The sequence below is a fragment of the Rana temporaria genome, chromosome 1 (assembly GCF_905171775.1).
Source record: "Rana temporaria chromosome 1, aRanTem1.1, whole genome shotgun sequence".
In the NCBI taxonomy this organism is placed as follows: Eukaryota; Metazoa; Chordata; class Amphibia; order Anura; family Ranidae; genus Rana; species Rana temporaria.
The window spans coordinates 182,255,767-182,282,564 of record NC_053489.1 but is presented as its reverse complement, the minus strand read 5'-3'; the positions used below and the strand labels follow the sequence as shown (position 1 = coordinate 182,282,564).

The 26,798-nt window shown below is 44.4% G+C and overlaps 1 protein-coding gene across 2 annotated transcripts; it reads left to right on the top strand.

Annotated features, from left to right (window-relative positions):
- The first annotated feature begins 2,010 nt into the window (after nucleotides 1-2,010).
- Nucleotides 2,011-26,477, top strand: KMT5A (lysine methyltransferase 5A). Of its 2 annotated transcripts, XM_040347288.1 has the most exons (9): nucleotides 2,011-2,224; nucleotides 11,565-11,621; nucleotides 13,693-13,790; nucleotides 16,508-16,664; nucleotides 17,976-18,162; nucleotides 21,263-21,350; nucleotides 22,800-22,859; nucleotides 24,411-24,601; nucleotides 25,630-26,477. In XM_040347288.1, exons 1-9 carry the CDS (start codon nucleotides 2,215-2,217, stop codon nucleotides 25,838-25,840), a joined length of 1,059 nt encoding a protein of 352 aa, XP_040203222.1. In that variant the 5' UTR covers nucleotides 2,011-2,214; the 3' UTR covers nucleotides 25,841-26,477. The 2 variants fall into 2 exon arrangements, with proteins under 2 accessions (XP_040203222.1, XP_040203223.1); XM_040347289.1 differs by lacking the exons at nucleotides 2,011-2,224; nucleotides 11,565-11,621; nucleotides 13,693-13,790 and adding an exon at nucleotides 13,810-14,096.
- Nucleotides 26,478-26,798: the final 321 nt, after the last annotated feature.

The following is a 26,798-nucleotide window of genomic DNA, read 5'->3' as shown; positions in this document are numbered from 1 at the left end:
TTAACCCCCTTCACTGCCAGTGTCATTTTTACAGTAATCAGTGCATTTTTATAGCACTGATCGCTGTAAAGATGACAATGGTCCCAAAAGTGTCCAATGTGTCCGCCATAATGTCGCAGTCCCGATAAAAAAAAAAAAGCTGATCGCTGCCATAACTAGTAAAAAAAAAAAAGATTATGAATAAAAATGCCATAAAACAGTCCCCTATTTTGCGATTTTTTTTTTACCAAAAATAGGTAGAAGAATACATATCGGCCAAAACTATGAAAAAAATAGAGTTTTTATATATATATTTGGGGATATTTATTATAGCAAAAAGTAAAAAATGTTGAATTTTTTTCAAAATTGTCGCTCTTTCTTTGTTTATAGCGCAAAAAATAAAAATCGCAGAGGTGATCAAATACCACCAAAAGAAAGCTCTATTTGTGGGGAAAAAAGGACGCCAATTTTGTTTGGGAGCCACGTCGCACGACCGCGCAATTGTCAGTTAAAGCGACGCAGTGCCAAATCGCAAAAAGTGGCCTGGTCTTTGACCACCAAAATGGTCCGGGGCTGAAGTGGTTAATGTGTAATGTGATGTTAATGATTATATAGAATAGGTGTGTGTGAACCCGCGCAATGGAATAAATACCAGCAGGCAATAAAATATGAGCAGGCAATGATTATATGTTGATCTTTAAATAAAATAAAAAAGTTTGAGCCTAGGTTCACACTGCTGCGAATTCAAAATCGCGGTAAAATGCGCGATTTTACCGCAATTTCGCGCCTGCGATTTCGGCCGCAATTTAATGTAAATCGCGGCCCGAAATCGCAAAAAGTAGTACAGGAACTACTTTTTGAAATCGCAGATGCGGCGTCGCACTGATTAGGACAGTGCCATTGCCGACAATTGCCGCCGATTTGAGATGCGATTTGACATGTCAAATCGCATCTCAAATCGTTCCAAATCGTACCCAGTGTGAACCAGGGCTCAAGGGGAGTTCCAGCCTGTTTTTAAGTTTATTAAAAGTCAGCAGCTACAAAAAGTGTAGCTGCTGACTTTTAATAAAATGACACTTACCTGCTCCACAGTTCCAGCGACGCACTGGCCGGGGCTCCGCTCCTCGCCCCCCCTCGCCGGCCGGCGTCTTCATTCCTAGTGTGGGCACCCGTCAGTGACAGCTTTCGGCTTCACGGCCGGGCACCCACTGTGCATGCGCGAGCGGCACTGCGCATGCGGCGCCGTCCGATTGGACAGGCACTCGCCTATAGGGAGGGGCTGCAATAAGGCGATTAAAATTCGCCTTACCAGCCCCTCGGAGGAAGTGGGACAGGAAGTCCCACTGCTCCTGAAGCCCCCCACACTCCCCCCCTCTTCTCCCATGCAGCCAGCGAGTTGAGAAGCGGGGTGAGGGGCCGAAAATTACTTCTCACCAGGTGGGTCCTCTAGTAATTTGGGGGGCCCTTAGCAGCTTTGCGGGGCCCTAAGCGGCTTGCATAGTGAGCCTATAGGGCGGATCGGCCCTGAGTACAGTTGTCGTTGGAAAATGCAATATACACTACAACACATGACATCACTTTCGAATTTTTATTGTGTCATACGAGAATTTTTGTGACTTTAGTAAACTCTTCAGGTTCGATCTGAGATCAGCATGCAAAAAACAATCATTCGTCCGATCGAGTACCAGGCATAACCTCTTCACTTTTGATAATGAGACTAGCATGCAACAAAAATCAGACGGAAATTCGTCTGATAATCGAATCGTGTGTACCAGGCACATGGGTGCAGTCTGTTTCATGGTGATAAAGAGGAGGGAGAGGGCATGCTAATGCCATATATACAATGCCAGCGTTACTTCCTCCCCCTCCAGCTCCCTTGTGCCGTTTGGCCTGTGTAAACCAATCAGCAACAACCCGCCTCTCCTATGCGGCCAATGAAATTACCGTGCATGGAAATTTAAAAGTACGCTAAGTGGTGTAGTGGGTTGGGCAGTCTGTCGAGAGGGCGTGTATCTTTCGACCAATAGGTAGCGCAGGTCGCTTAACAGACTGCGAAGTGATCCAATCAAGAGCTTGCCGGGCGGAGACTTTCGTGGCACGGCGTCCGAAGTACATGTAGCGTGTGGGACTTTAAATCTTAAACCAGTTGATTGTTAATTCAGCGATTGTCTTTGTGATCGATCCCGTCCCTTGTTAGATCCGGTTGGTGTTGGATTCGCCTGGTCCGCAGTCATCATGGGGAGAGGTAATTGATTCTTATTGCTGTGATCGTGTAACTGGAGTACTTGCTATGGATCGGTTGTGATTGGTATCAATCGGCTGATAATTGTGTGGGGCAGCCCTATGACTTTACTGGCATCGTACACTACAAGGGAGAGTTCTATGCTGGTTACTTTAAGGGTTAGTCCACCTTTTATAATCACATTTGCAGCTCAGTAAAGGTGGTTTACAGATCATGGGGAAATTTGGACAAATTGATCTTCTTTCCAAGTACTACATACATGTATGCCAAGTATTGATTGGCCAAGAAAGTAGTACTTTAAGTGATACCTCTGCCCGTAGGCTCGGTTCACACCGGTGCGAGAACCCTGCAAATCCAGTGCGGGTTCCTGAATCGCACCGTTAACGACACCCTCAAAATCGGATCGCAGTGCGACCTGTGAAATGGTGCAGGAATCGGATCACGTAGGTGTGAGCACCCATGCCATATGATTTCAGTGTGTCCTGCGCCATTTTGACGCAAATGCGATGCAATTTCAGCCATGCAATTCTTGTATGGCTGAAATTGCGTCGCATGTGATCTGCAATGCAGTGCAATATCTGATATCGCACTAGTGTGATCTGGGCCTTAGGACAGGTGGTATGGTTCCTCCATCACATGAACAACCATGGAGCTGCAGTATCACTTATCTGCAAATTCCCCCCCCCCCCCCCCCCCCCAAATTGGCACGCCCCCCTGTCCCAGCATTGCTTAGCCTGGTGCTACAGTAACAACGGGGTCATACTTAAAGCGGAGGTCCACACAAAAAGTGAACCTCTGCTTTTCGGAACCCTCCCACCCAGAGGTGTATCTAGTGAAAATGGTGCCTATGGCGAGCACTGAAACTGCGCCCCTGTCAACACATTTGAATACCATCTTTCAGATAACCAGGGACACTGGGGACAGAGAGGGAAGCCAGGGACAGGGGGGAACACAGTGCGACAAGGACAGAGAGGGACGCTGGGGACAGACAGAGAGACACAGTGTTATGAGGACAGAGAGGGGTGCAGGCAGGGGAGTGCAAGGGGGGGACACTGCTGCTGGGGGTTCCCCGTCGGGCCACCATCCATTCCTTTTCCTGTCCTCTTTTCCTCTTCACCTCATGTCACATTCACAGCTCCGGGGAGAAGATGATGCCACGCAGAGGAGGGTAGGCGGAGCATTTGGCTCCACCTCCGTCACTGTTACCCTATCCTACGTGTACCCTGTCTGACCAGTCATCGGCCGTCTTGGTAACGCCTGTCAATCCTCTCCCCTGGCAATATTAGCAATTGCTGTGCCGGCGCCACACTTCAGTAGGCCTGCAGCGCCGGGGGGCTATATTAGTGCGGGAGGACGGGTGGGAGTTTTTTCGTGCAGGGGGAGTCTTTTTGTGCAGGGGGAGTCTTTTTGCCACCCCTCCTCCATGGCGCCTATGGCACTTGCCAAGTCTGCCATACCCTAGATGCGCCACTGCTCCCACCCTCCGGTTACACATTTGGCACCTTGGAGTGGGGTGCAAATACCTGTATTCTTTAACCCTGTAAAGAAGAAATCGGTATACATACCATTTTTCTGTCTGTCAGCAGATTTGCCTCTGGTGGCTCTGATTTTTGGCACAGTGCCAACAATGGAGAGCAACAAAGCATGAGCAGGGTGAGACAGTCTCTTACTGGATTTTAACCACTTACGGACCGCCCGCCATCATTATACAATGGCTGTTTGAAGAGGCAAACCATCGTTATGGCAGCAGATAGCTACCATAGCCCCAGTATCCTCTCCTTCAGCGGGCGGTCCGCTTTCAGATAAAAGTGGTCGCGTCAGCGTATTCGCTGCGAGATCACTTTTTTATCGGGGGGTCAAGAGAGGGCTCCTGCCGTGCTCCGGTCTTCTCCGCAGCTTACCAGAGCCACGGAGACGATTGGATCCTGTCACGTCCACATCCTGGAGCCAAGTGAGGGAATTTTGGCTCCATAGCATTGGATGGTGGAAGCGATGTCAAATGTCACTTTTGCCCAATGCTCTTAAAGCAGGGGTCCACCCGATTTTTTTTTTTTTATTATTTTTTTTTTTTTTTTTTTTTGCCAGCAGCTACAAATACTGCAGCTGCTGACTTTTAAAAAATGGACACTTGCCTGTCCAGCGCGCCTGCAATGTCAGCAGCCAAGGCCAAGCAATCGCTCGTCCCTCGGATGCTATCGCCGCCATCCTCAGTGAGGGAATCGGGAAGTGAAGCCTTGCAGCTTCACCACCTGGTTCCTTACTGGGGGGCCGTAACTGTCAGATGTTTTTTTCACCTTAAAGGGTTACTAAAGGAGAAAAAATGTTTTCTTTAAAATAACAAACATGTTCTACTTACCTCCACTGTGCAGTTTTGCACAGAGTGGCCCCGATCCATGTCTTCTGGGGTCCCTCGGCGGCTGTCTCTGGTCCTCCCCGCAAGAACTCACCACAGTCATGCGAGAGCACTTGCATGGCGGTGAGTCTTTGCGGGCGCGCTCCCGTGATACAGTGAGCGGCCATAGCCGCTCACTGTATCACTCGGCCCCGCCCCTTGGCATGCCGCGTCACTGGTTGTGATTGACAGCAGCGCCAGCCAATGCGCTGCTCTCAATCCATCCGCTCTAGCCAATCAGCGGCCAGGCTGAGCGGTGAAGAGGATCTCTGGACCGAGCGCGGGACTTTCGAGGGGTCAGGTAAGTAAAATGAGGGATTGGGGTCATCAGATGTTTTTTCACCTTAATGCATAGATTGCATTAAGGTGAAAACATTTTTTTTTTTTTTTCTTTACAACTCCTTTAATGCATAGGATGCATTAAAGCGGTAGTTCCCCCTCAAAAAAAATTCTAACAATACATTCAGAAGACTGATTACACTGCGGGTAGGCTGGGTTTTTTTTTTTTTTTCGTACATACCTCGATATCGCCGTTTCATCCCTCGGCTTCCTGGTATGAGTCTTGTGGGGCTGGGCGTTCCTAGTTGATTGACGTTCCTCCAACCGACGCATACTTGACGTCACGACTTTCTGAAAGAAGCCGAACGTCGCTGCGCAGGCGCCGTATAGAGCCGACTCTACACGGCGCCTGCGCAATGACCGGCTTCTGTCGGAAAGTCGTGACGCGCAGTATGCGCCGGTCGGAGGAACGTCAATCAACTAGGTCCAGCAAGAATCATACCCGGAAGCCGAGGGATGAAACGGCGATAACGAGGTATGTACAAAAAAAAAAAGACCAGCCTACCCGCAGTGTAATCAGTCTTCTCAATGTATTGTTAGAATTTTTTTTAGGGGGAACCTCCACTTTAAGGTGAAAAAACATATTTACAGTTTGTTTGGTCGTTTTTGCCAAACTGCGAACAAATTGGGTTTGGGTCAAACTCATGTTTATCCTGAAGATCATCCCCCATCTGCTAGCTGAAGACCACGCTGCAAAAATACATGTATTTTAATATTGGCCAAATGCTGTATAGCGATGTAAACAGATCTAGTTTTGTGACCTTAACAAGCATATCAATGGCTTCCCATGAATCCACAATGTGATGTGTTTAGCATTAGAAAGCACCTTCTAGTGCCTGTTTACATGTGCAGAATCCTCAAGGTATGTGTTGTGTGGCTGCATTTTGATCCTGCACTCCTATCCTTCATCTCCTTTAGTTAAGCAGATCGGTATTATGTATGTACAGACTTATTGTTAAACTGGATGAAGATGTTTGTCTGAAATAACGTACCAATAACAATGTAGCGGATGTGCATATCATGTGTTTTGTAGTGTAAACCCCTCAGACTGCATCTGTTGGTAAATTTTATTTGACAAAACACCTGAAAAACAATCAGACTGTCGCCAACTTTATAGAGTGTATGCGCTTGACGTCGGCCATACAGTCTGTGTTTGAAGTAGAGACCCATAGATGTTTTTGGGGCTGTCTCCTGGTCCTGTGGAAAATGCCAAAGAAGTCCTGAGTTTCTAATTACCATATGCTAACCATGAGAAGAAGATCCATGCCAACAGGGTGCAAATGTCTGAGGTCCACAGCTTCAAAAATTCAATAACTATGCTGTAGTGTAGGGGGTTTGTTGGCAAAGGGGCATGTATATGTTCAAGGGCACTTTGCAATGAATAAAGCACTATAGACGCAGTCAATATAAGGGGCTGTCTGGCTTGCAATCACTGCTTTCCATGTGCTTCTATTGCCAGGGCCCTGAAGTGTAAAAATGTAGAAAAATCCAACAGGCTGGTTGTAACCAAGTCGATCCACTGATCAACTTGGTTACAATCGGCCTGCCCATACATGGATTGAAATTATGGCCAGTCCCTGCTGAACCATCTCAATTTTGGTCAATTCATGGCTGGCTTAAGGCATCAATGCAGTGGTGGCCTTCTTTCTGATGTGCTGTGCTCAGCAGGCTCAAATTTTCAGTGATCAAATATTGCTTTGGCATTGGTGGATGTAGTCGGTGAAGCACACAGAACTATTTTTGCTCACCCTATTCAAGTTTTAGTACATTGTGTATAGATGGGTTTTACTTCCTCTTTCGTTTCCTGCAAAGCAAAAGCATAATTGACTAGTATGCATCACATACTAGCCCATTATGTGGCCCTTGCCTGCAGAGGAAGCCCACGCTGTCCCTGGTGCAGGAAGTGTGCATCTTTCCACTCTTTCTTCCGGGCCGTGGACTCCGGCTCTATTACTGGCCTGAGTCGTGTGACGTCACTACCGTGTATGTGTGCGGGAGCTGACAATAACGGCACGTGCACTATAGAAATGCCCTTTCTTTTTTGCGCATGCGCCGATGACAGTTTAGCAGATGACTGTACAGGTTTAGAAGATATTTCCAGTACCTCCCAGGTTGGCCTTATTATTATTATAAATCCTGCATAATAATAATAATAATAATAATAATATTATTATACAGGATTTATAATAATAATAAGGCCAACCTGGAAATATCTTCTAAACCTGTACGGTCATCTGCTAAACTGTCATCGGCGCATGCGCAAAAAAGAAAGGGCATTTCTATAGTGCACGTGCCGTTATTGTCCGCTCCCGCACACATACACGGTAGTGACGTCACACGACTCAGGCCAGTAATAGAGCCGGAGTCCACGGCCCGGAAGAAAGAGTGGAAAGATGGACACTTCCTGCACCAGGGACAGCGTGGGCTTCCTTATAGGTAAAAGTGGTGTGTGTTTATCGGCACAGGGCCAATTGGAACTGTCCAGACAGAGGGTAAGGAGTCTTGCAGCCTCATAGGACAGTCAGGAGAATGAAAACTCCAACTACAAGCTTTAACCAATGCTCAGCTGGACACTGACTGCTATATTCTGCCAATGAGAAAAAGTTATTTAGCAGTTTTATATTTACTAAAATGATTGCATTTCCATGTTCTTTAAACTGTGGGAGACCAGATGCAGTGCCCCCTGGGTTTAGTATCACTTTGCCCTGGTTCACATTGATGCTACTTTGAAATCGTGCGACTTCAAAGTAGCAAGGTCAGTGTGATTTCAGGTGCTACTTAATAGACATTTTATGTGGCTTCATGCACAGATGTCTCTAGAAGTCGCACCTGAAATCGGCAAAAGTAGTGCAGGAACTACTTTTAAAAAATTTGGTGTTGGGCCGCAAAATTGGCGTCTCACCGATTGGAACAGTGCCATTGCCTCCAGTAGGCTGTGACTTGTCATGCGATTTGATCTCTCAAATCGCATGACAAATCGCTCCAATGTGAACCTAGGCTGACTGTCAAAAAGGATTCAATGCGGAATGGTGAAAACATTTTGCGTACTGTATTTCTGTATCAATCTGATGGGGGGGCTAGGAGGTTCTGTCTGCTAAACATCATTGTATATTGGATGGATTCAATGCAGGGTTTGACAAATTTGCTTGGAATCTAGGAGCCAGCTAAAAAAGTTAGGAGCCAGAAAACGCAACCCGTCCCGACGAGCTTGCGCGCAGAAGCGAACGCATACGCGAGCAGCGCCTGCATATGTAAACGGTGTTCAAACCACACATGTGAGGTATCGCTGCGATTGGTAGAGCGAGAGCAATAATTTTAGCCCTAGACCTCCTCTGTAACTCAAAACATGCAACCTGTAGCTTTTTTTTAAACGTCGCCTATGAAGATTTTAAAGGGTAAAAGTTTGTCGGCATTGCACGAGCGGACGCAATTTTGAAGCGTGACATGTTGGGTATGAATTTACTCGGTGTAACATTATCTTTCATAATATTAAAAAAAAATGGGGATAACTTTACTGTCTTATTTTTTTTTATTAAAAAAAAGTGTAATTTTTTCCTAAAAAAAGTGCGCTTGTAAGACTGCTGCGCAAATACGGCGTGACAGAAATTATTGCAACGATCGCCATTTTATTCTCCAGGGTGTTAGGATAAAAAATATATATAATGTTTGGGGGTTCTAATTGGAGGGAAGAAGATGGCAGTGAAAATAGTGAAAAATTACATTAGAATAGCTGTTTAACTTGTAATACCAACGGCCACCACCAGATGGTGCCAGCTCACACAAGGAGCCAAGTCGCCTTCCAAGCCAAGTTGCCAGGAGGCTATTTCTAGTCGCCATGGCGACCGGGATTTGTCGAGCCCTGATTCAATGGATTTTAGACATCGTACAGAATATCCCCTGCTTCTTACCAGTGATGGACCTGAGTGGTGGCCAGGTCTTTATAACAGAACATGGAATCTTGGCATTGGCCACAGCTACATCTTGTGTAAATATGGCCATTGCCATATTTGGGTAATTATGTCAGCAAGCATCCTCCACCGCTTTTACATTCGTCTGTGTGCTGGGGTATCTCATAGCTGGCAGCCGAATGGGGCCAGGGATGAATCATTGGTTGCTAGGAAGCTGGTGGCTGCTGACATTCTAGCAACCCTCAAGCCCTAGGTGGGACACTCGCATTCATGATGGCTTCCCAAAGCAAACCTACCCCACTATAAACACTGCTCTTTCTGTACCCCAACATAGAGATGAACATAATTGGCACCATATTTCCTAACATTTGAACTGGTGATGGTTCATTCGAAACGTGTTCATGACAGATTCTTAAAGTGGTGTAAACAAGAACTGCCTGAATCGGTCGCACCTCAGAAAAACAAACTGAATTGGGCACACCCTGTTTTAAAGGGACCATACCGCCACAAAAGTGGTAAATAGTTTTGTGCAAGTTGATAAAGATCTACAGAATGCATGGAAATATATTTTAGGATTTTTACAGTGTTTCCCAACTCCAGTCCTCAAGGCACACCAACAGGTCATGTTTTTTCAGGCTTTCCATTATTTTGCACAGGTGATTTGATCAGTTTCACTACCTTAGTAATTACCACAGCCGTTACATCTGAGGGAAATCCTGAAAACATGACCTGTGCCTTGAGGACTGGAGTTGGGAAACACTGGATTAGGATACAACAGTGCAAGAAGATAAAAGAAGCCACTATCAGGATGGATGTATTTAAACATGTTTGATTTTATTCCATACATAACACTCTGCTTCAGAAGTGTAGGGTACGTTGTATGAGAAGTGTTCATATGAACTCTGTATTATGTGTATACACACAGCATATGAGAGATGTTTGTATATCTACTGTATATACACAGAATGATATCTGTATTAGTATTGTATTTTGTGCACACGCATCATGAGATCTGTATTGGGCCCTATGCACTCCAGTGTTTTTTGTATTTCTTCCTTCCTTCCCTGGATGCCTTTGCTCTAGAGCAGTGGTCATCAAATCCTGTCCTCAGGGCCCACTAACAGGCCAGGTTTGCAAGATAACTGAAATACATCACAGGTGATATCATTTGCTCCTCAGTAATTGCAGTATTCTAGACTGCATCTCCCCAAGGTAATACATAAAACCTGGCCTGTTAGGGCTCTTTCACACGGAGCGGACCGTTTCCGGGTCCGCTCCGTGTGTCTCCGTTGGCTCAGCGGGGGTCCCCGCTCAGCTGTCGGCGGATAGGGCGGTCCCCGCACACAGTGCAGGGACCGCCCTGTCTCTGCTCCGCTCCGCTCTGCCCTATGGGGAACCTGATGCAGACGGACCGTCTGTCCGTCTGCATCAGTTCCGCTCCGCCGAACGGAAGAAAAATAGGGTTTCTTCCGTTCGGAAAAGCGGATCCCGACTTACGCGGATGCTCCATCCGCTAACGGACGCGTTCCCATAGGGATTCATTACAAGTCCGTTAACGGACTTGTAATGAGCGGACGAACGGTCCGCTAGTGTGAAAGGACCCTTAGTGGGCGCTGAGGACAGGAGTTGATGACCACTGCTCTAGAGGATGTATCTAAAGCTGTGCTTTGCAAATGTGTTTTTAGGCACATCAAATGTTTGGGTGTTCAGAATATTTATTCTGGCCATTGGGATGACCTAACACTCAAGCGCTAAACGCACCCAGCAATTCTCTCCTAAACGCGCAATTGATGAGGTTGGTGTGTTTTTTGTTTTTTTTTCCCCCCCCTCTCTCTTCTGTCTGTAAACACCGGGATTGTGTGTGAACCTGCCCATCAGTTGAAAGCATTTGGGCGGCAGCGCTGCTGTCCAATTTGCGAACGCGCACACACCCCAGTACAGGCGCACTGCCATGCTTTCTCCATTGGGAAGCGACATGGCGGTATGCATACTAGCTCATTATGCCTTTGAATTGCAGGTTTTTAATTTTTTTTAGGGTTTACAACCACTTTAAAGAGGTTGTGAACTGCTAGGCGGTTACGCGCTCTGCCTCTCTCCACGGGGGATACCGGCTCATGATTAGATTGATAGCAGAACAGCCATTGGCTCCTGGGAGTGCGCCTGCAAGGTAACCCCCCCCCCCCCCCCCCCCCGGAGAGCACTTCTCCTACGGGGTTATCTGGTGCAGGGAGGAGCCGCAGAGGGACCCCAGAAGTCGCAGATTGGGGCCACTCTGTGCAAAACAAGCTGCACAGTGGAGGAAAGTATGACATATTTGTGTGTGTTTGGGGGAAAAAAAAAAAAAAAAAAAACCACTACAACTTTTAGTATCACTTTAAGAGTTTTAATTTGTATGCAATCAGGCAGGCCCTTGCACTACGTGGTTTTGGTAAATCTTCTGCGATTTTTGTCTTCAGATCTAATACTGTGTATGGGGTCTAAGTGTGTGCAGACATATTTAATATAAAACTTGTGGGTGTTTATACATAGTAATACAGATTTCATATTTGTGTGTGCACACATTAAAATGTTATTAAATCCACAACAGTAAAATCAGTCTGTATATGCAGTAAAGTATGCTTGTTATACTCACTGTGGAACCCAAAGGGGTTATTCCTGCACATGGTGTGATCCTGACTTCTCTAATCCTCCCCTTCTTCCACAGCGCCAAAACTATCTAATAGCACAGAGGCTGGGGGACAACCTTCACATGCTTTGATTGGTATGTATTGCTAGAGATGTGTTTTTTTTTTTTTTTTTTTTTTTTTTCTCCTCTTGGGAGAGTGCATTTGATTAGCACTGGGCCATGCATTCTCATAGGACAATCATGAGAGAATGAAAACGTTTCCTACAAGCTTTAACCAGACACTGGTAGAAGTCACAAGTCTGCTCTAACTGCTGATGGAAACAGGTCTTTAGTAGTTTTCTATTTCCTTTCATAAGACTCAAGATCTGAATTGACCACTTGCCGATCGCTCCATAGCAGATTTACTGCTACGGGGCGGCCCCTCTGTGCCGAAGTTTGTGTGTGTATTTCACACATATACACGTATGTGCAGTTCCAGGTAGCGAGCATGTTGCTTCTGCAGAAGTCGATCAGCGGGTGCTGGGCATTGCATAGAAGAGACACAGGACAGAGCTCTGCCTTTGTGAAAAAGATAGAGCTCCGTTCTGGGGGGGGGGGGGGGGGAGAGATTATAGCTTTTCTTTCCCTTAGTAAAAAAAATCAAACGCTGTACACAGACACTGGCTAGGCCTACATTCAACTCTTTGATCACCCTGGCTGTATAACCCCCTCCCAGCCAGTGTTATAATTGGTACAGTGACAGTGCATAGTTTTTAGCACTGATCACTGTATTAGCCCAGGTTTACATTAGGGTGGTTTTGAAATGGTGCAAAACAGCTGAACTTGCACAATTTCAAATTAGCAATGCAGTCTGATTTCGGGGGGCGATTTGACCGACGTCTGTGCAGGTTCATGCACAGATGTCTATTCAAATCGCCCCCGAAGTCGCCAAAAATAGTAAAGGAACTACTTTGGGAACTCGGTGTGGCACCTCAAAGTCGGCGTCGAACTGATTCAGAGGGTGCCATTGCCGGCAATCAACATCAATTTGGCATGCCAAATGGGCCCAAAGTGTCACTGGTTCCCACAGAGTGTCAGAATGTCAACCGCAATATCTCAGTGTAAGACACTAATTGCCACCATTACCAGTATAAAGATAACAAAAATTCCAATGTATATCCCATAGTTTGTCGATGCTATAACTTGCACAAACAAATCAACATACGCTTGGTGGGGTTTTTGGTAAAAGAAAAAAGTTGCAGAATACACATTGGCCCAAATATTATGAAGAAATATGATTTTTAAGTGTTTAAAAAAAAAAAAAAACGTCCAATAGTTTTAAAGTGGAGGTTCACCTAAAAATAAACTTTTAACATTTAATTTTATGAGATTAATGACAATTAGAATCGGCTTTTTATTTTTTATTTTTATTTTTTAAATACGTTTACATACCGTTTCCTATATGTGTTCTCACCGCCGCTTCCGGGTATGATGGTCGGGGCTGGGCGTTCCTAATTGATTGACAGGCATCCGACCGACGCATACAGCGCGTCACGAGATGCCGAACGTCGGTGCGGCTCTATACGGCCCCTGCGCACGACTTTCGGCATCTCGTGACGCGCTGTATGCGTCGGTCGGATGCCTGCCAATCAATTAGGAACGCCCAGCCCCGACCATCATACCCGGAAGCGGCGGTGAGAACACATATAGGAAACGGTATGTACGCACGTATTTAAAAAAAAAAAAAAAAACACAGCCGATTCTAATTGTCATTAATCTCATAAATGCGATGATAAAAGTTTATTTTTAGGTGAACCTCCACTTTAATGGCATGGGTGTTTTAATGGCATCAATTTTATTTGGGTACAGTGTTGAATGACCCGGAGGGATTTTCCGTAGGTCAAGTGGTTAATATGTATACACACAGGATGTGAAATCAGTATTCATATGGATCTACATGCACGCACATGCGTATACAGTTTAGATTCTGTATTCCTGTGTGGATTTCAGGACTGGTGCTCAGTGTACGTATCCAGTAGTTGTAGGGCGGAAGCCTGAGTGACAGGGGGGCGGGTCTCGGAGGGCGGGCCTCTAAACATGCCAGCTCTGCCATTCGCCTCCCCTCGGTCCCTTTAAAGATGGCGGCGCTCGCTTTGCATATGGACGCTGAGCATGCCCACTAACTCCCGCACAACCAACCCTCCCTCCCTGTCTGTCTGTCTCCTAGGAAAGAAAATGTCAAAACGCAGCGGCGGAAGAGGCGGGGAGGCACCGGAAACCGGTCGATCCGGGGGAACCAATGAGAACAAGCCGAAAATGAACGGGGTCGGTGTGATTTTTGTTTTGCAGCTTTTTGTGTTCAGCCAGTTGAGGTCAGGACTCCATAGCCGCCGCCCCTCGGAGGATTGCTAGGGAACTATTTTGCTGTGCTCTAGGATTCCTTGTGATCGGCTCAGGGAGGATCTAGAATAGCCGATGTATGTAGATCATGTCTGGCTGCTGACTTCTGTATTCGTGGAAGCGGCTGCAGGCAGCTCAGATCTGGAAGTGTCTGCAATGATTGGGGCTGACTTTTTCATGTACATCAGGGGTTAAATAGATCCTTCCTACTTGATGGATGCAGGAAATGTGGTGAGGATCTCATGTATGGGTGCTGCCAGTGTAGTGTGCCAAGTCTGTCTCCACCACCCACTATGTTTAGTGCTGAATCATCTGCTACTTTCTATGGTCCCTTTCACACGGGGTGCTGTCACCTCTGTCCTCTAATTCTCTGCTGAGTCATATCAAAGCATTGCATGTCTTTCAATTCTTGTTTTTTTCCCCCCTCCCATGGATTAATAGCCCCATGTATGCGGACTATTCTGTCCACCCAAACAGTTTTGATCCATCAGATCTGTACAGACCAGAAGGTGGGCAGATGTAGTCGGGTGCTTACATCCGCCCACCCATGGGGATGGTTTGCTGTGCTTTTTAATTTGTTAATCCATTAATTATGGGTTAAAAGACAGACCACCTTTGTGAAGGAGGCCTATTTTAATAATGTGAGCAGACAATTGACTTCTAATTACAATGTTCTTTCCTCATGCATATGAAGTTTTGAAACTTATTTTTTCCTTTTCAGAAGTTGGCAGAAAAAAAGCGCACTCAAGCACCCACCCCCCCCCCCCCCCCCCCCCCCCCCCCCCCCTGGCTAGATACAGGGATATGCAATTAGCGGACCTCCAGCTGTTGCAGAACTACAAGTCCCATGAGGCATAGCAAGACTCTGACAGCCACAAGCATGACACTCAGAGGCGTGATGGGACTTGTAGTTTTGCAACAGCTGGAGGTCCGCTAATTGCATATCCCTGGCCTAGAATATTCATTTATTCTACCCACTAAGATCAATTAAAGGGGTTGTAAAGGATTTTTTTTTTTTTTTTTTTTTCATAATAAGCATCCTTTACCTGCAGACATTCCTCTTTTCACTTCCTTATTGTTCGTTTTTGCTCAGAAGTTGCTCTATTTCTTCTCTGTTCACTTCCTGCTTGTCTGATTTTACTGACCACTGTGATGGGAGACTTTACTGCGGTGGTCAGTAACGTGCTCGCCCCCTCCTGGGAACTACATCTGTGCGGCAGGACGCGCTCTACGTGTTAGACTTCAAGGAGGTGTGAATTAGTGGGCGTGCTGCAATGCATACTGGGAAATGTAGTTCTTACATGAGCAATGCAAACAAGGAAGTGAATGAGCGAACAGAAACTAGAACGCCGGAGGTGATATAGATGAAGGAATTTTATAGGCATTTACTCAGTTTTTTAACAGAATCATTACAATATTCTGTCTGTCTACCTTGCAGACATTAATTTTAGGCAAAAAAAATGTTTTCCTTTACAACTCCTTTAACACACACGAGTGCACGTTTATGTATGTTTAAGAGAAAAATAAAACAAGTGCTTCTCCAGCAATTTATAACTGGGCTTTTTTTTCCTCCCCTTAGCCCTGGTTCACACTGGTACGGCGGCAATTTTCGGCAATGGCACCGTCCTAATCGGTGCTGCACCGATTTCAAAAAGTTGTTGCTGTACTACTTTTTGTGATTTCGGGACTTGCAAGCAAGGGTGAAATCGTGCGAGTTCAGCTGAACTCGCACGGCTTCATTCCCGCAGCCCAGTGTGCACCTTGGCTGAATGCTATTTTTTGTGCATATGCTGTGAGCTGATTGGAGGAAAGGGAGACACCCTGGAGGAAAGGGAGGAACAAAGAAACTTGCAGAGCTGCAGTCTGAATAGACAAGTTCTCTGCTCATCTATCTCAAAGTTCCCTCCCTGACACAAATTTCCAGCAGCTTTTATCGCATGTGTCTGAGAGCTTGTCTTAAGTTATCATGCTGATAAATGAGGAATGAAACGGCATAAAGACACACGACTTAGAGCTTTGGAGAGAGGAGAAGTAAACACTACAGATATGTGCCCAGGTCAGATTTCATAAATGGGGGTTTACAACCAATATAAGGTTGACGAAAGAACTATAGTAACTACCGTATTTATCTCGGTATAGCGCGCACCCCTAAAGTTGCCCCGAATTCCTATGGAAAAAAGTTTTTTTGTACTTAGTTTTGGTGTCTTGCGCGGTGGCCTCGTCGCGTCCGTCTGCGGCTTCGGGTGTCCTCTTTTGTCGGGTCCGGCGTCCTCCGTGCTCGTTTCCCGCGTCGAGTTGGAATACTGCGCCAACATATACAAAGCGCAGTACACTCGTGTATTGTCGGCCAGGCTCGGCTACTCTCGCGCTGACATCCTGTACGTCCAGGACGTCGGCGCGAGAGGACCCGAGACTGCCCAACAATACACGAGTGTACTGCGCTCGGTATATGTCGGCGCAGTATTCAAACTCGGCGCGGGTATCGGCGTATTCCGCGCACCCACGATTTTGCCCTGATTTTCAGGGCAAAAAAGTGCGCGGTATACGCCGATAAATACGGTAACTTTTCTGAAAACTCAAACTTGTGTTTGTTTGTTTGTTTGTTTGTTTGTTTCGGTTAATAATAATTGATTTGTCTGTAGGAAGTGGGACATGGCATTCAATCGAAAATCCCTGATTTTATGAGCCCATCTAAAACGCCTAGTGTGCGTCCTCCTCTTCAGGAAGAAAACTCCACTCCGCTCCATGAGGAGCGCAAAAATGGTAAAGCCTTTTCAGAGTCTCACAAAAAAGCAGAAGGTAAGAACCAGAATGTGCAACAGGTATTTGTTGTTAAGCCTATGAACATGTAGCCTGGATTGTTTGGCTGATCATGGTTATGTATGCTTGCATAGCAATCAATGGGAGAATAAACAATGTTTTACAGAGTATATCGGTCTCATTATGAATGCTTTCATCCTGAAATTGTTTTGGATTCGATCAATATGTTAAAGGATAAATAGCTGTGTGCGGTAAAATGTACATATTCAGCAATGGGCAGAGTTGATACTCTGAAAGTATTAACAAATATTCAAATTTTTGTTACTATTTCCCCCCCCCCCCCCAAGTATGAGGCACTGTGTACAATTCAATGTAGGGCTGCAACTGACGATTATTTTCATATTATTTCAATAACGCATTACATGCTTTTCTGCAGCTTCTCCATTGAAGTATATTGAACCAAAAAACAAAATGGCACTTTTTTTTTTTTTAGTCCTTGCCCTTTCCAAATACGCAGCAGACAAAAATAATAAATCATGAATGTGAACATGTCCCATAGGAAACCATGTAAATGAACTGCAGTGTGTTTCTGCTAAAAGCAGGTCTAGGTCTAGGTCTAGGTCTATGTCTGAGATGTTTGGAAACATATTGATTTTAAAAACAAAAATTAGTACAAAAAGAGCAAATCGCTACTGCAAGGGGTTAATTTTTTACTGTGGGACCGTGAAAGAAATATTTACAGTAGTGATTTGCCTTTTTTTTTTTTTTTTTTTTTTTTTTTTTGTACTATAAAGGGCTAATTTCTAGTGGTGGGGTGTTCTCTCTCTTTTTTTTTTTTTTTTTTTTTTTTTTTTTTTTTTACACCATTATGTTACTGGCTGATTATTTGCTTTATGAAAATGGTAATCGATTAATTTTATAATCCATTAGTTGTCGATTAGTTGTTTCGGCCCTAATTGACATTCCACACACCAACACTCTTTGGAAGACATCCAAAGCAAAATGATTAAGGTTTCAAGGTTGTCATATTTTTAGTGGGTGTGGGTAGGGCACCAAACTCTCCTATGGAGTATGCAAAGATATAAAAAAAAAAAAATTCCAGTGTTCTTGCTTGTTTTTATTTTATTTTTTTTATTTAAAGGATCTGCATCAGTAACAAAAGAATACATGGCTATATAAACAAGTGACGGTTATTTCGAAACACTTGCAAGGCAGATTTACAGTTCTTGCTTTTTAACAGTTTTTTATACGGTGTTTTGAGATGTTGTTTGAGTGTTTTTATTTGGGGGGGCCAAAACTTTTTTTTTTTTTTATAGTAATTGTGTCTTTTCTTTATTTAAAATATTTTAGAAGAAAAGAAGAAAATTGTTGCTATATCAGAACCAAAAAGCAAAGCCACAGAGCACAAGGACAGTGAAAGTAGTGTGTCTGATGGTGCTCAGGTCCAGAAACGAAGCTTGACTGAGCCACCAAAGAAGCTGAACCCTACTGACAAAAAGCCAGAGCCCAAAAAGATGGTCAAAAAAAAAACCTACAAGTGAGTTTGGAATGTTGTCATGGTAACACAGTTTTGACTTTAAAGCGGAGGTTCACCCTAAATTTACACTTTTGCCCAATCAAACTGCTAGCCATAGTCTGTAAATCCGTTTATTTTTTTTTATTTTTTTTTATATCTCGATCCTTACCCTATTTATGCTGTCCATCAAAATCCACCGCGGGGAGTGGGCGTGTATGTTCTTTCTCCCCAGACCAGCGCTAATCACAGGAGACGTGCTGTGCTGTGTCTCGTCACAACGGGGCGGGGCATTATCATGACGCCGGCCGTTGCGATGGCAACTGTGCAGTGTTGACGGCGCGGCTCGCCGTCAACACTGCACACGCACGGGATAGAGCGGTGAATGCTGGGACAGCATTCACCGCATCACGGAAGCAAACAGTGGTGGGCTTCAGGAGTGCCCACAAACAAGATGGAAACGTCCATCGATCGGTTTTCTACAATATATTTTTTTGGGAAATCGGAACATGGCTACATATATAGGAGTGGTGAATGCAACCTTAGCTATACTAACAGCGGCAGAATTCTCTTTAAAAAAAAAAATAAAAAAAAATCGTATTCCCGCAGAACCACCGCTTTAAATTGGATTCATAATCCTGTGTCCTATTTTGCTTATCCTTGCCCTAATTTTTCAAGTGCTAGTGCAAGCTGAACATGCCATCAGTAATCATTTTATTCCATACTGTCCTTGCTCCATAGAAATCTCCCCAAACTCAGACGGGTGTTACAGGTGTCCACAAGAGGAAGGGATATTCCTCCACATATGGTTGTCATGCCCTGCTCTCAACAAATAATGAGCAAAAGTTGTTAATATAATTTTAACTGTAATTGGCACAACTTTTGAGTTTACCCCGACACAAAACTTGCGTCCCTGTACTAAGATCTCAGCTCTATAGGAAAGCCTAAACGATTCATATGATCAATACAATGAGATTAGGCAAACTAAATCATTGGTTAGATACTTAGGCCCAGATTCTCAAAGGGCTTACGACGGCGCAACACCATTTGAGCCGTCGTAAGTCCTAATCTGGGCCGTCGTATCTATGCGACTGATTCTTAGAATCAGTTACGCATAGATATCCATTAGATCTGACAGGCATAAGGCTCTTGCGCTGTCAGATCTTAAATGCAATTTTTTTCCGCCGCTAGGTGTCGCCTCCGTCGTTTTCCCCGTCGTCTATGCAAATAAGCTATTTACGCGAAATTCCCGAACGTACGCGCGGTCGACGCAGTGAAGTTACGACGTTTCCGTATCTTTTGCGACGCGTAAAGTTGCCCCTGCTATATGAGGGGCAACCAATGTTAAGTATGGCCGTCGTTCCTGCGTCGAAATTTAACAATTTACGTCGTTTGCGTAAGTCGTCCCTGAATTTACAGTAACGTCAAAACCAATGACGTCCTTGCGACGTCATTTAGCGCAATGCACGTCAGGAAATTTTAGGGACGGCGCAAGCGCAGTACGATCGGCGCGGGAACGCGCCTAATTTAAATGATCCACGCCCCCTACCCGGATCATTTGAATTAGGCGGGCTTGCGCCGGAGGATTTACGATACGCCGCCGCAACTTTACAGGCAAGTGCTTTGTGAATCAAGCACTTGCCCGTAAAACTTGCGGTGGCGTAACGTTAATGAGATGCGTTTACGCCGCCGCTGTATTACGCCCATCTACGAGAATCTGGGCCTTAATCCTCCGAATCTGAGGCAATGGTTCATGAGGCAGAATAAAATAGATGTGGTAGAAGAGCGGATTCACCTTGCTCAAGACAGACTGGGACGTTTCACTAAGATTTAGGTGTGTTAGCCTCATTGGCAAAGTCCCTCTGCCGCAGTCCCAGGCTTTAATAACGCAGCTACAAGAGCCCTTCCACGCTGCCAGCACCCTAAAGTTAGTAAAGTGGCACTACTTTTAGCAGCGATTAACCGTCGTCTTCGCAGCGATTTTTAACCCCTGCTAGCGGTCGAATAAAGGGTTAAAAGCACCGCTGCCGAGGCGCTTTGGCGGCGCTGCCCATTGATTTAGAAGGAATGGGTCGCTTTAGAAGCGGTGTATACACCACTCCTAAAGCGCCTCAAAGAAGCTGCTTGCAGGACTTTTTTTGACATCCTACCAGCGCTCCGTCCCAGTGTGAAAGCACTCTGGCTTTCACACTGTGGTTGGAGATGAAAAATAGAGCACAGAATACAGCAGGAAGGTGCACCCTGCAATTCAGGGTAAGGGGTGGGGGGTAGTTGGGAATTCTTTATGGGACCATGATACACCTTAACCACTTCAATATAGCACACTTTCATCCCCTTCCTGCCCAGGCCAATTTTCAGATTTCAACTCTGTCACACTTTGACAATTGCGCGGTCATGCAACACGGTATCCAAATGAGGTTTTTTTATTTATTTTTTTAGACCCCTTTTTACACTGAAGCGTTGCTAAAGCTCTGGTCGTTTTTGCAGTGTTTTAGTGACACTTTTCAGGCGCGAGAGGGTTGGAAGCGCTGCCCATTCATTTTAATAGGCAAGGGTGTTTTCGCAGTGCTCCAAACATGCCCCAAAGATGCTGCTTACAGAACTTTTCCTACTGTCATGCAAGCGCACTGCCCCAGTGTGAAAGCACCCATTCAAATACCGTTTCATGTCCTTGGCGCTATTTTCAGCGTTAAAACACCTGAAACCTGCCTTGGTGTGAAAGGGGTCTTAATCGCCACCTGTGTTTTTTTTTTTGTTTTTTTTTAAACCAATGAAAAATTTTGGGGTACGTTGCTTTATTTTTCTTGGTTCCTGTTTATTTGCAAAATTTTGTAAGTAATTGTTCTTCTTCATTGACGGGCACCAATGAGGTTGTGCTGATGGACACATTGATCACAGAGCGCGCCCGATGCATGGTTCTGGTAGGGTGTCCATAGAACTGAAAAGTTGCACTGTAGTTGTCTTTTGGCTATAGCGTGAGTGGGAAGGAGTTAAACATGGGTGTAACATAAAAAATGGTCTGAAAGGAGGGCTTGGCTTTGTATTTGTTTTATTCTTGGTTTTTCTTTTACTATTTTCCCTCCTTTTTTATACCTAATTTTATTTTTATTTTCATTTTTCTCAGAGTACGAGGATTCAACTCTCCAAACAGAAAAGTTACAGACTATTTTAAAGTTAGAAGAAGCTGTAGGAAAAGCAAAACTGAGCTAGAGGTATGCATTTATAATAAGATATTTGTCAGGGCTTTTTTTTTTTTTTTTTTTTTTTTAGTATTGTCTCGTCTCTGCCTACCAGACCTTTAACCACTTACCCCCCGGACCATATTGCTGCCCAAAGACCAGAGTACTTTTTGCGATTCGGGACTGCGTCGCTTTAACAGACAATTGTGCGACGTGGCTCCCAAACAAAATTGGCGTCCTTTTTTTTCCCACAAATAGAGCTTTCTTTTGGTGGTATTTGATCACCTCTGCGGTTTTTAGTTTTTGCGCTATAAACAAAAATAGAGCGCCAATTTTGAAAAAAATGAATATTTTTTACATTTTGCTATAATAAATATCCCCCAAAAAATATATAAAAAACATTTTTTTTCCTCAGTTTAGGCCGATACGTTTTCTTCTACATATTTTACGTAAAAAAAAATAGCAATAAGCGTTTATTGATTGGTTTGCGCAAAAGTTATAGCGTTTACAAAATAGGGGGTATTTTTATGTCATTTTTATTATATTTTTTTTTACTAGTAATGGCGGCGATCAGCGATTTTTTTTTTTTTTTTTTTTTTTTTTTTTTTTTTCGGTACTGCGACATTATGGCGGACACTTCGGACACTTTTGACACATTTTTGGGACCATTGGCATTTTTATAGCGATCAGTGCTATAAAAATGCATTGGATTACTATAAAAATGCCACTGGCAGTGAAGGGGTTAACACTAGGGGGCGGGGAAGGGGTTAAGTATGCCTGGGTGTGTTCTTACTGTGGGGGGGGGGGGGGGGGTGGCCTCACTAGGGGAAACACTGATCCTCGGTTCATACATTGTATGAACTGAAGATCAGCATTTCCCCTGCTGACAGGACCGGGAGCTGTGTGTTTACACACACAGCTCCCGATCCCCGCTCTGTACCGAGCGATCGCGTGTGCCCGGCGGCGATCGCGCCCGCCGGGCACACGCACGGGAGTCGGGGCGCGCGCCTCCGGCGGCGCGCCCCTAGTGGCGGCTGGGAGAGAGGACGTCATACTACGTGCTCTCGCCCAGCCGAGCTTACTTGTGGACGTATAACGGCGGTGGGCGGTTGGCAAGTGGTTAACACACAGCCAGATCACGTCACTTGGTTCTGTACTGCTAAGGTCTGACGGGCAGGGGTGTGGGCAGGGACTGGATCTGGCTTCTGATGCACCACAGGAATGGGGGAAAAAAAATGCGGGTAGTTGTGGCATCGAGACCTGGGGCACCAACCAATTCCCAGGTTCCCGGCAATGACACACAGAAGATGGTAGAGGGGAGTGAGCAGTGCAAAGACCCTCTACCGCCTTCTGTGTTTAGTGACCGGTTGGAGAGGACAGGGCTGCCAGAGGTGGCGGAATGCCGTTCTGGCTGAAGAAAAACCCTGATTATTCTGGTTGTATACGTGTAATGCGGAGCATGTCTTTTTTTATATTTTTCAGTTTGAGGAGAAGAAAAGAATAGATGACCTAATTAAGAGTGGCAAAGAGGAGGGGCTGAAGGTAATTATTGACAAAGCAAGCTTATTTTTAAAGGTTAAAACTGAACATGAATCCCAGGGTTGCATGCAAGGCAACAGAGCGCCCCTGCTAAGTAGTTTATTTCTTTAACCGGGCACTGCTGTAGGATCTTGATCTGCTCTAGTCCCCCCTTTTTTTATTTATTTTATTTCAGTTATCTGGTGTTTTTTTTTTAACCTGCTTGTGATGCTGAAAAAACACCCTGCACAGGCTTCTTGCAAATGTAATGCCTTATGTATAGATTTTATTTATTTTTTTATGTAAGGAGAAAGGCTGCATTCACACCTGAACGCGGCGTATTGTACCGCGATTTGCCGCGACAACTTGCGATGTTTTTTTGCCTAAAATACGCTGGAGGGGTGATTTCACATTGTCGGCTATGCCGAAGCCGCCTGGAAAAAAGGGTCTGGGACTTGTTTTGAGCTTCAGGCGTTCGGCGTGGAGATGTGAACCATCTCCATAGCCAACAATGTTAAATCACCCCTCCAGCGTATTGCAGGCTGCAATAGCGTCGGGAGTAAAAACGCCTAGGTGTGAATGCAGCCTAAGACTAAACATTTATTGCCCTGTTGTATCCTTCCCCCAATTCAAACCTTGCCGTAATGTTTAGATCTCTTCTACTGTCTTTTTTGCAAAGGCAGCATATGCACAGTACAATCATAGACTTCAGTGGGTCTAGGAAGCAGATCTACTTGATGGTAACGCATGTCAAATGCACATACAAAGCGTCTTGAGCCCTTGTTCACACTGAACGTGGGTTTGAAATTGACTCGCGCAATTTCAAACCTGCTTTTCAGTGTGAGTTTGGGTGTGATTTTAAGACATCTGTGCGGGTTTATGCAAGGATGTCTATTGAAATCGCCCCCAAAGTCGCCAAAGGTAGAGCAGCAACTACTTTTGGAAATCGTAGCGCCGCTCCAATTGGGACAGTGCTGTTGCCGGCAATAGGCTGTGATTTCACAAGAACCATTTGTAAAAGGCATTTGGTGCTCTTGTATCCTTTGTGTCTATTGATGGAATTAAATAAGAGTTTTACTGCCTGAAGTTAAGCTTGAAGTTTTGAAATTGACTGTCAGGCCTCGTACACACGACCGAACATGTCTGCTGAAACTGGTCCGCGGACATGTTCGGTCGTCTGTAAGTGATTCGACGCATGCGTGGAAGCATTGACCTTCCAGGGTCGCGCACGTCGTCGCGGCCACGTCACTGCGTTCGCTGTCCGGGGATTTTGGTCTTATGGTGTGTACACACATCAGACCAAAATCCGGCAGCGGACCTGTCCGATTAAAACGGTCCGGCAGAACGTTTTCATCGGACCATCCGACCGTGTGTACAAGGCCTCAGAGAACCAAGCTGCTGGGTTCCTGTGACATTCTGGAATCTGCAGAAACCCTTTATGCACCTGAAGACTCCAGCATTATATCCAACCTAAAATGTTACATTACTGTAGACAGGTTTACTTTTTGAGTTGCTCTAAGCCTCATATTTATCTTTAGATGGAATACTAACGGCTTGTAATTTCTTTCAACTCAGATTGATATCATTACTGGTAAAGGCCGAGGTGTGATTGCAACTCAGAATTTTAGTCGGGGAGAATATGTTGTAGAATACCATGGAGATCTTATAGAAATTACAGATGCAAAGAAACGAGAAGCAGCATATGCCGAAGACACCTCCACTGGCTGCTACATGTACTACTTCCAGTATTTAAATAAAACCTACTGGTGAGTATGTGTAAGACTACTCTTGTAGCACTTCCTTTAAAAGAAACCTGTAAATGACCTATGCCTGTGTATGTTTTGAGAGCTGTGCTGATGCAAAGGATTACTTTGAGAAAATGGCTAGTTTTGTGTAATAATTTTTTTTTTTTTTGGTTTGAGGGGCTGGAATGTATTAACAGTTAGAATTGTCTTTTATCCTCTATCACTTTAAATCTGTACTCAAGACAGATTTTTATAAGGCACCATTTCATGCAGCTTTGTATTACTTTCAAAATGGCGGGGGGGGGGGGGGGGGGAGTTTAGTTTCTCATCCGTTTAAAGACACAGGAAGATCTCTCTATCTATATTATACAGTTATACTGCTGCCAACAGGAGGATTGGACACTGGCAAACAAAGAAAACTGTAGGCCAGCTGAGCATAAACCTTCTACTTGTCAAGCCTAAGTTTTTGCTAGTGTCCCAAGAGGGTGAATATCTATCTAGTTTGGCTGGAAAAAGTCTAACCATATTTTTTTCTAAACCTATCCTTGGAGTGCCGTACATGGATCCGATTGGACTGTGTGTTATGGGGCCAGCCTGAAAGGGATCTTTGGGCACTGGGTTCTGCATTGGGTACTTTCCATAACCCTGTTCTGGTAGAAAGTTTTGTTTTTTTAAGTCCACATCTGAGGGACCTGGGTGTGAGTCTTGGGTGAGTATATCTGGTTTCAAGGGCAGGTTAGATGGTGCGAGGCAAGGGGGTATGTGTGTGTGTGTGTGTATATATTATATATGTGTGTGTGTGTGTGTGTGTGTGTGTGTGTGTGTGTGTGTGTGTGTGTATATGTATATATGTGTGTGTGTGTGTGTATATATATATATATATGTGTATATGTGTATATATATATATATATATATATATATATATATATATATATATATATATATATATATATATATATATATATATATATATATATATATCTATATCAATTTTTTTTTTTTCATTGCTTTAAAATTGTTTACTGCATACATGTCTTGGTCTATTTCAGCGTTGATGCAACAAAAGAAACAAACCGTTTAGGAAGGCTTATAAATCACAGCAAGTGCGGCAACTGCCACACCAAACTACACAATATCAACGACGTACCTCACCTCATATTGGTCGCATCAAGGGACATAAAAACAGGAGAGGAACTTTTGTATGACTATGGAGATCGGAGCAGGTCATCCATTGAAGCACATCCTTGGCTTAAGCTTTGACCTGCGTATGGATGGATTTTTACCCATTGCTTTTGTGAACTGATTTGGTTTTAGGCAGCCCCTTTTCCATTAGTATTGCACATTTAACACTTAGATGCCAACAGCCTTGATCATAGTATTTTTATATTGATAGTTTCTGTGCTTAAGAAGCATGCAGTGAAATGAAGAATTTAGTTCTGTACACAAGGATGTTTTGTATTCAAGTGGTTCTGACAGATGATCATTGCTTTAGACATCTTGTTGGGTAGCCTGTTTTTTCAAAGCAATCACTTTGATATCCTTTTAGCTGCAAGTGAAGGATTGAGTAAATATCATTGTACCAGTCAAGGGCAAACAGTACATTTTGTATATGTGTATTTAAAGGGGAATTTAAGGCCAATTTATTCTTCCAGGTATTATCAGAAGTATGTTGTGGGCAACACAGCAGTAAGTGTATACAGTTAGACCTATTGAGACAACCAAGCATTTCTATTGAAGTAACCCACAGCAACCAAAAAGCAGTCCTCTTTATCTTGGCTGCAGTGAAAAGATGGAAGATTTCATTTGATATGCTGTAAGTTGCCGCTGTCTGTATAGAACAATTGTTGCTCTTTGTGCTCCTTTGCTTAACATAAACCTGAAGGGGCTCCTCTGAAAATGCTAGTTGCCTGGTATTTATGCTGATTCTTTAGCAGTCTTTATGTCTTTTACCTACATACTTGCTCTGGATAAGAGATTAATGCTGGCCATACACTCCACGAAAAATCATCCGAACGAACTTTTGAAAAACGAAAGTTCGGTCGTGAGCGCAAACGATAGTGCCATCATGTAATGACCGATAAATCGTTCAGTGGACATAAATAAAATAAAACATTTTTTTTTTTTTTTTTTACATATACCTAGTGCAGAAAGTTCGGACGGGAAACACATTAACCTGATTTATCGTTCGTTCGGCAGAAAATTTCCAAACTTGTCCTTC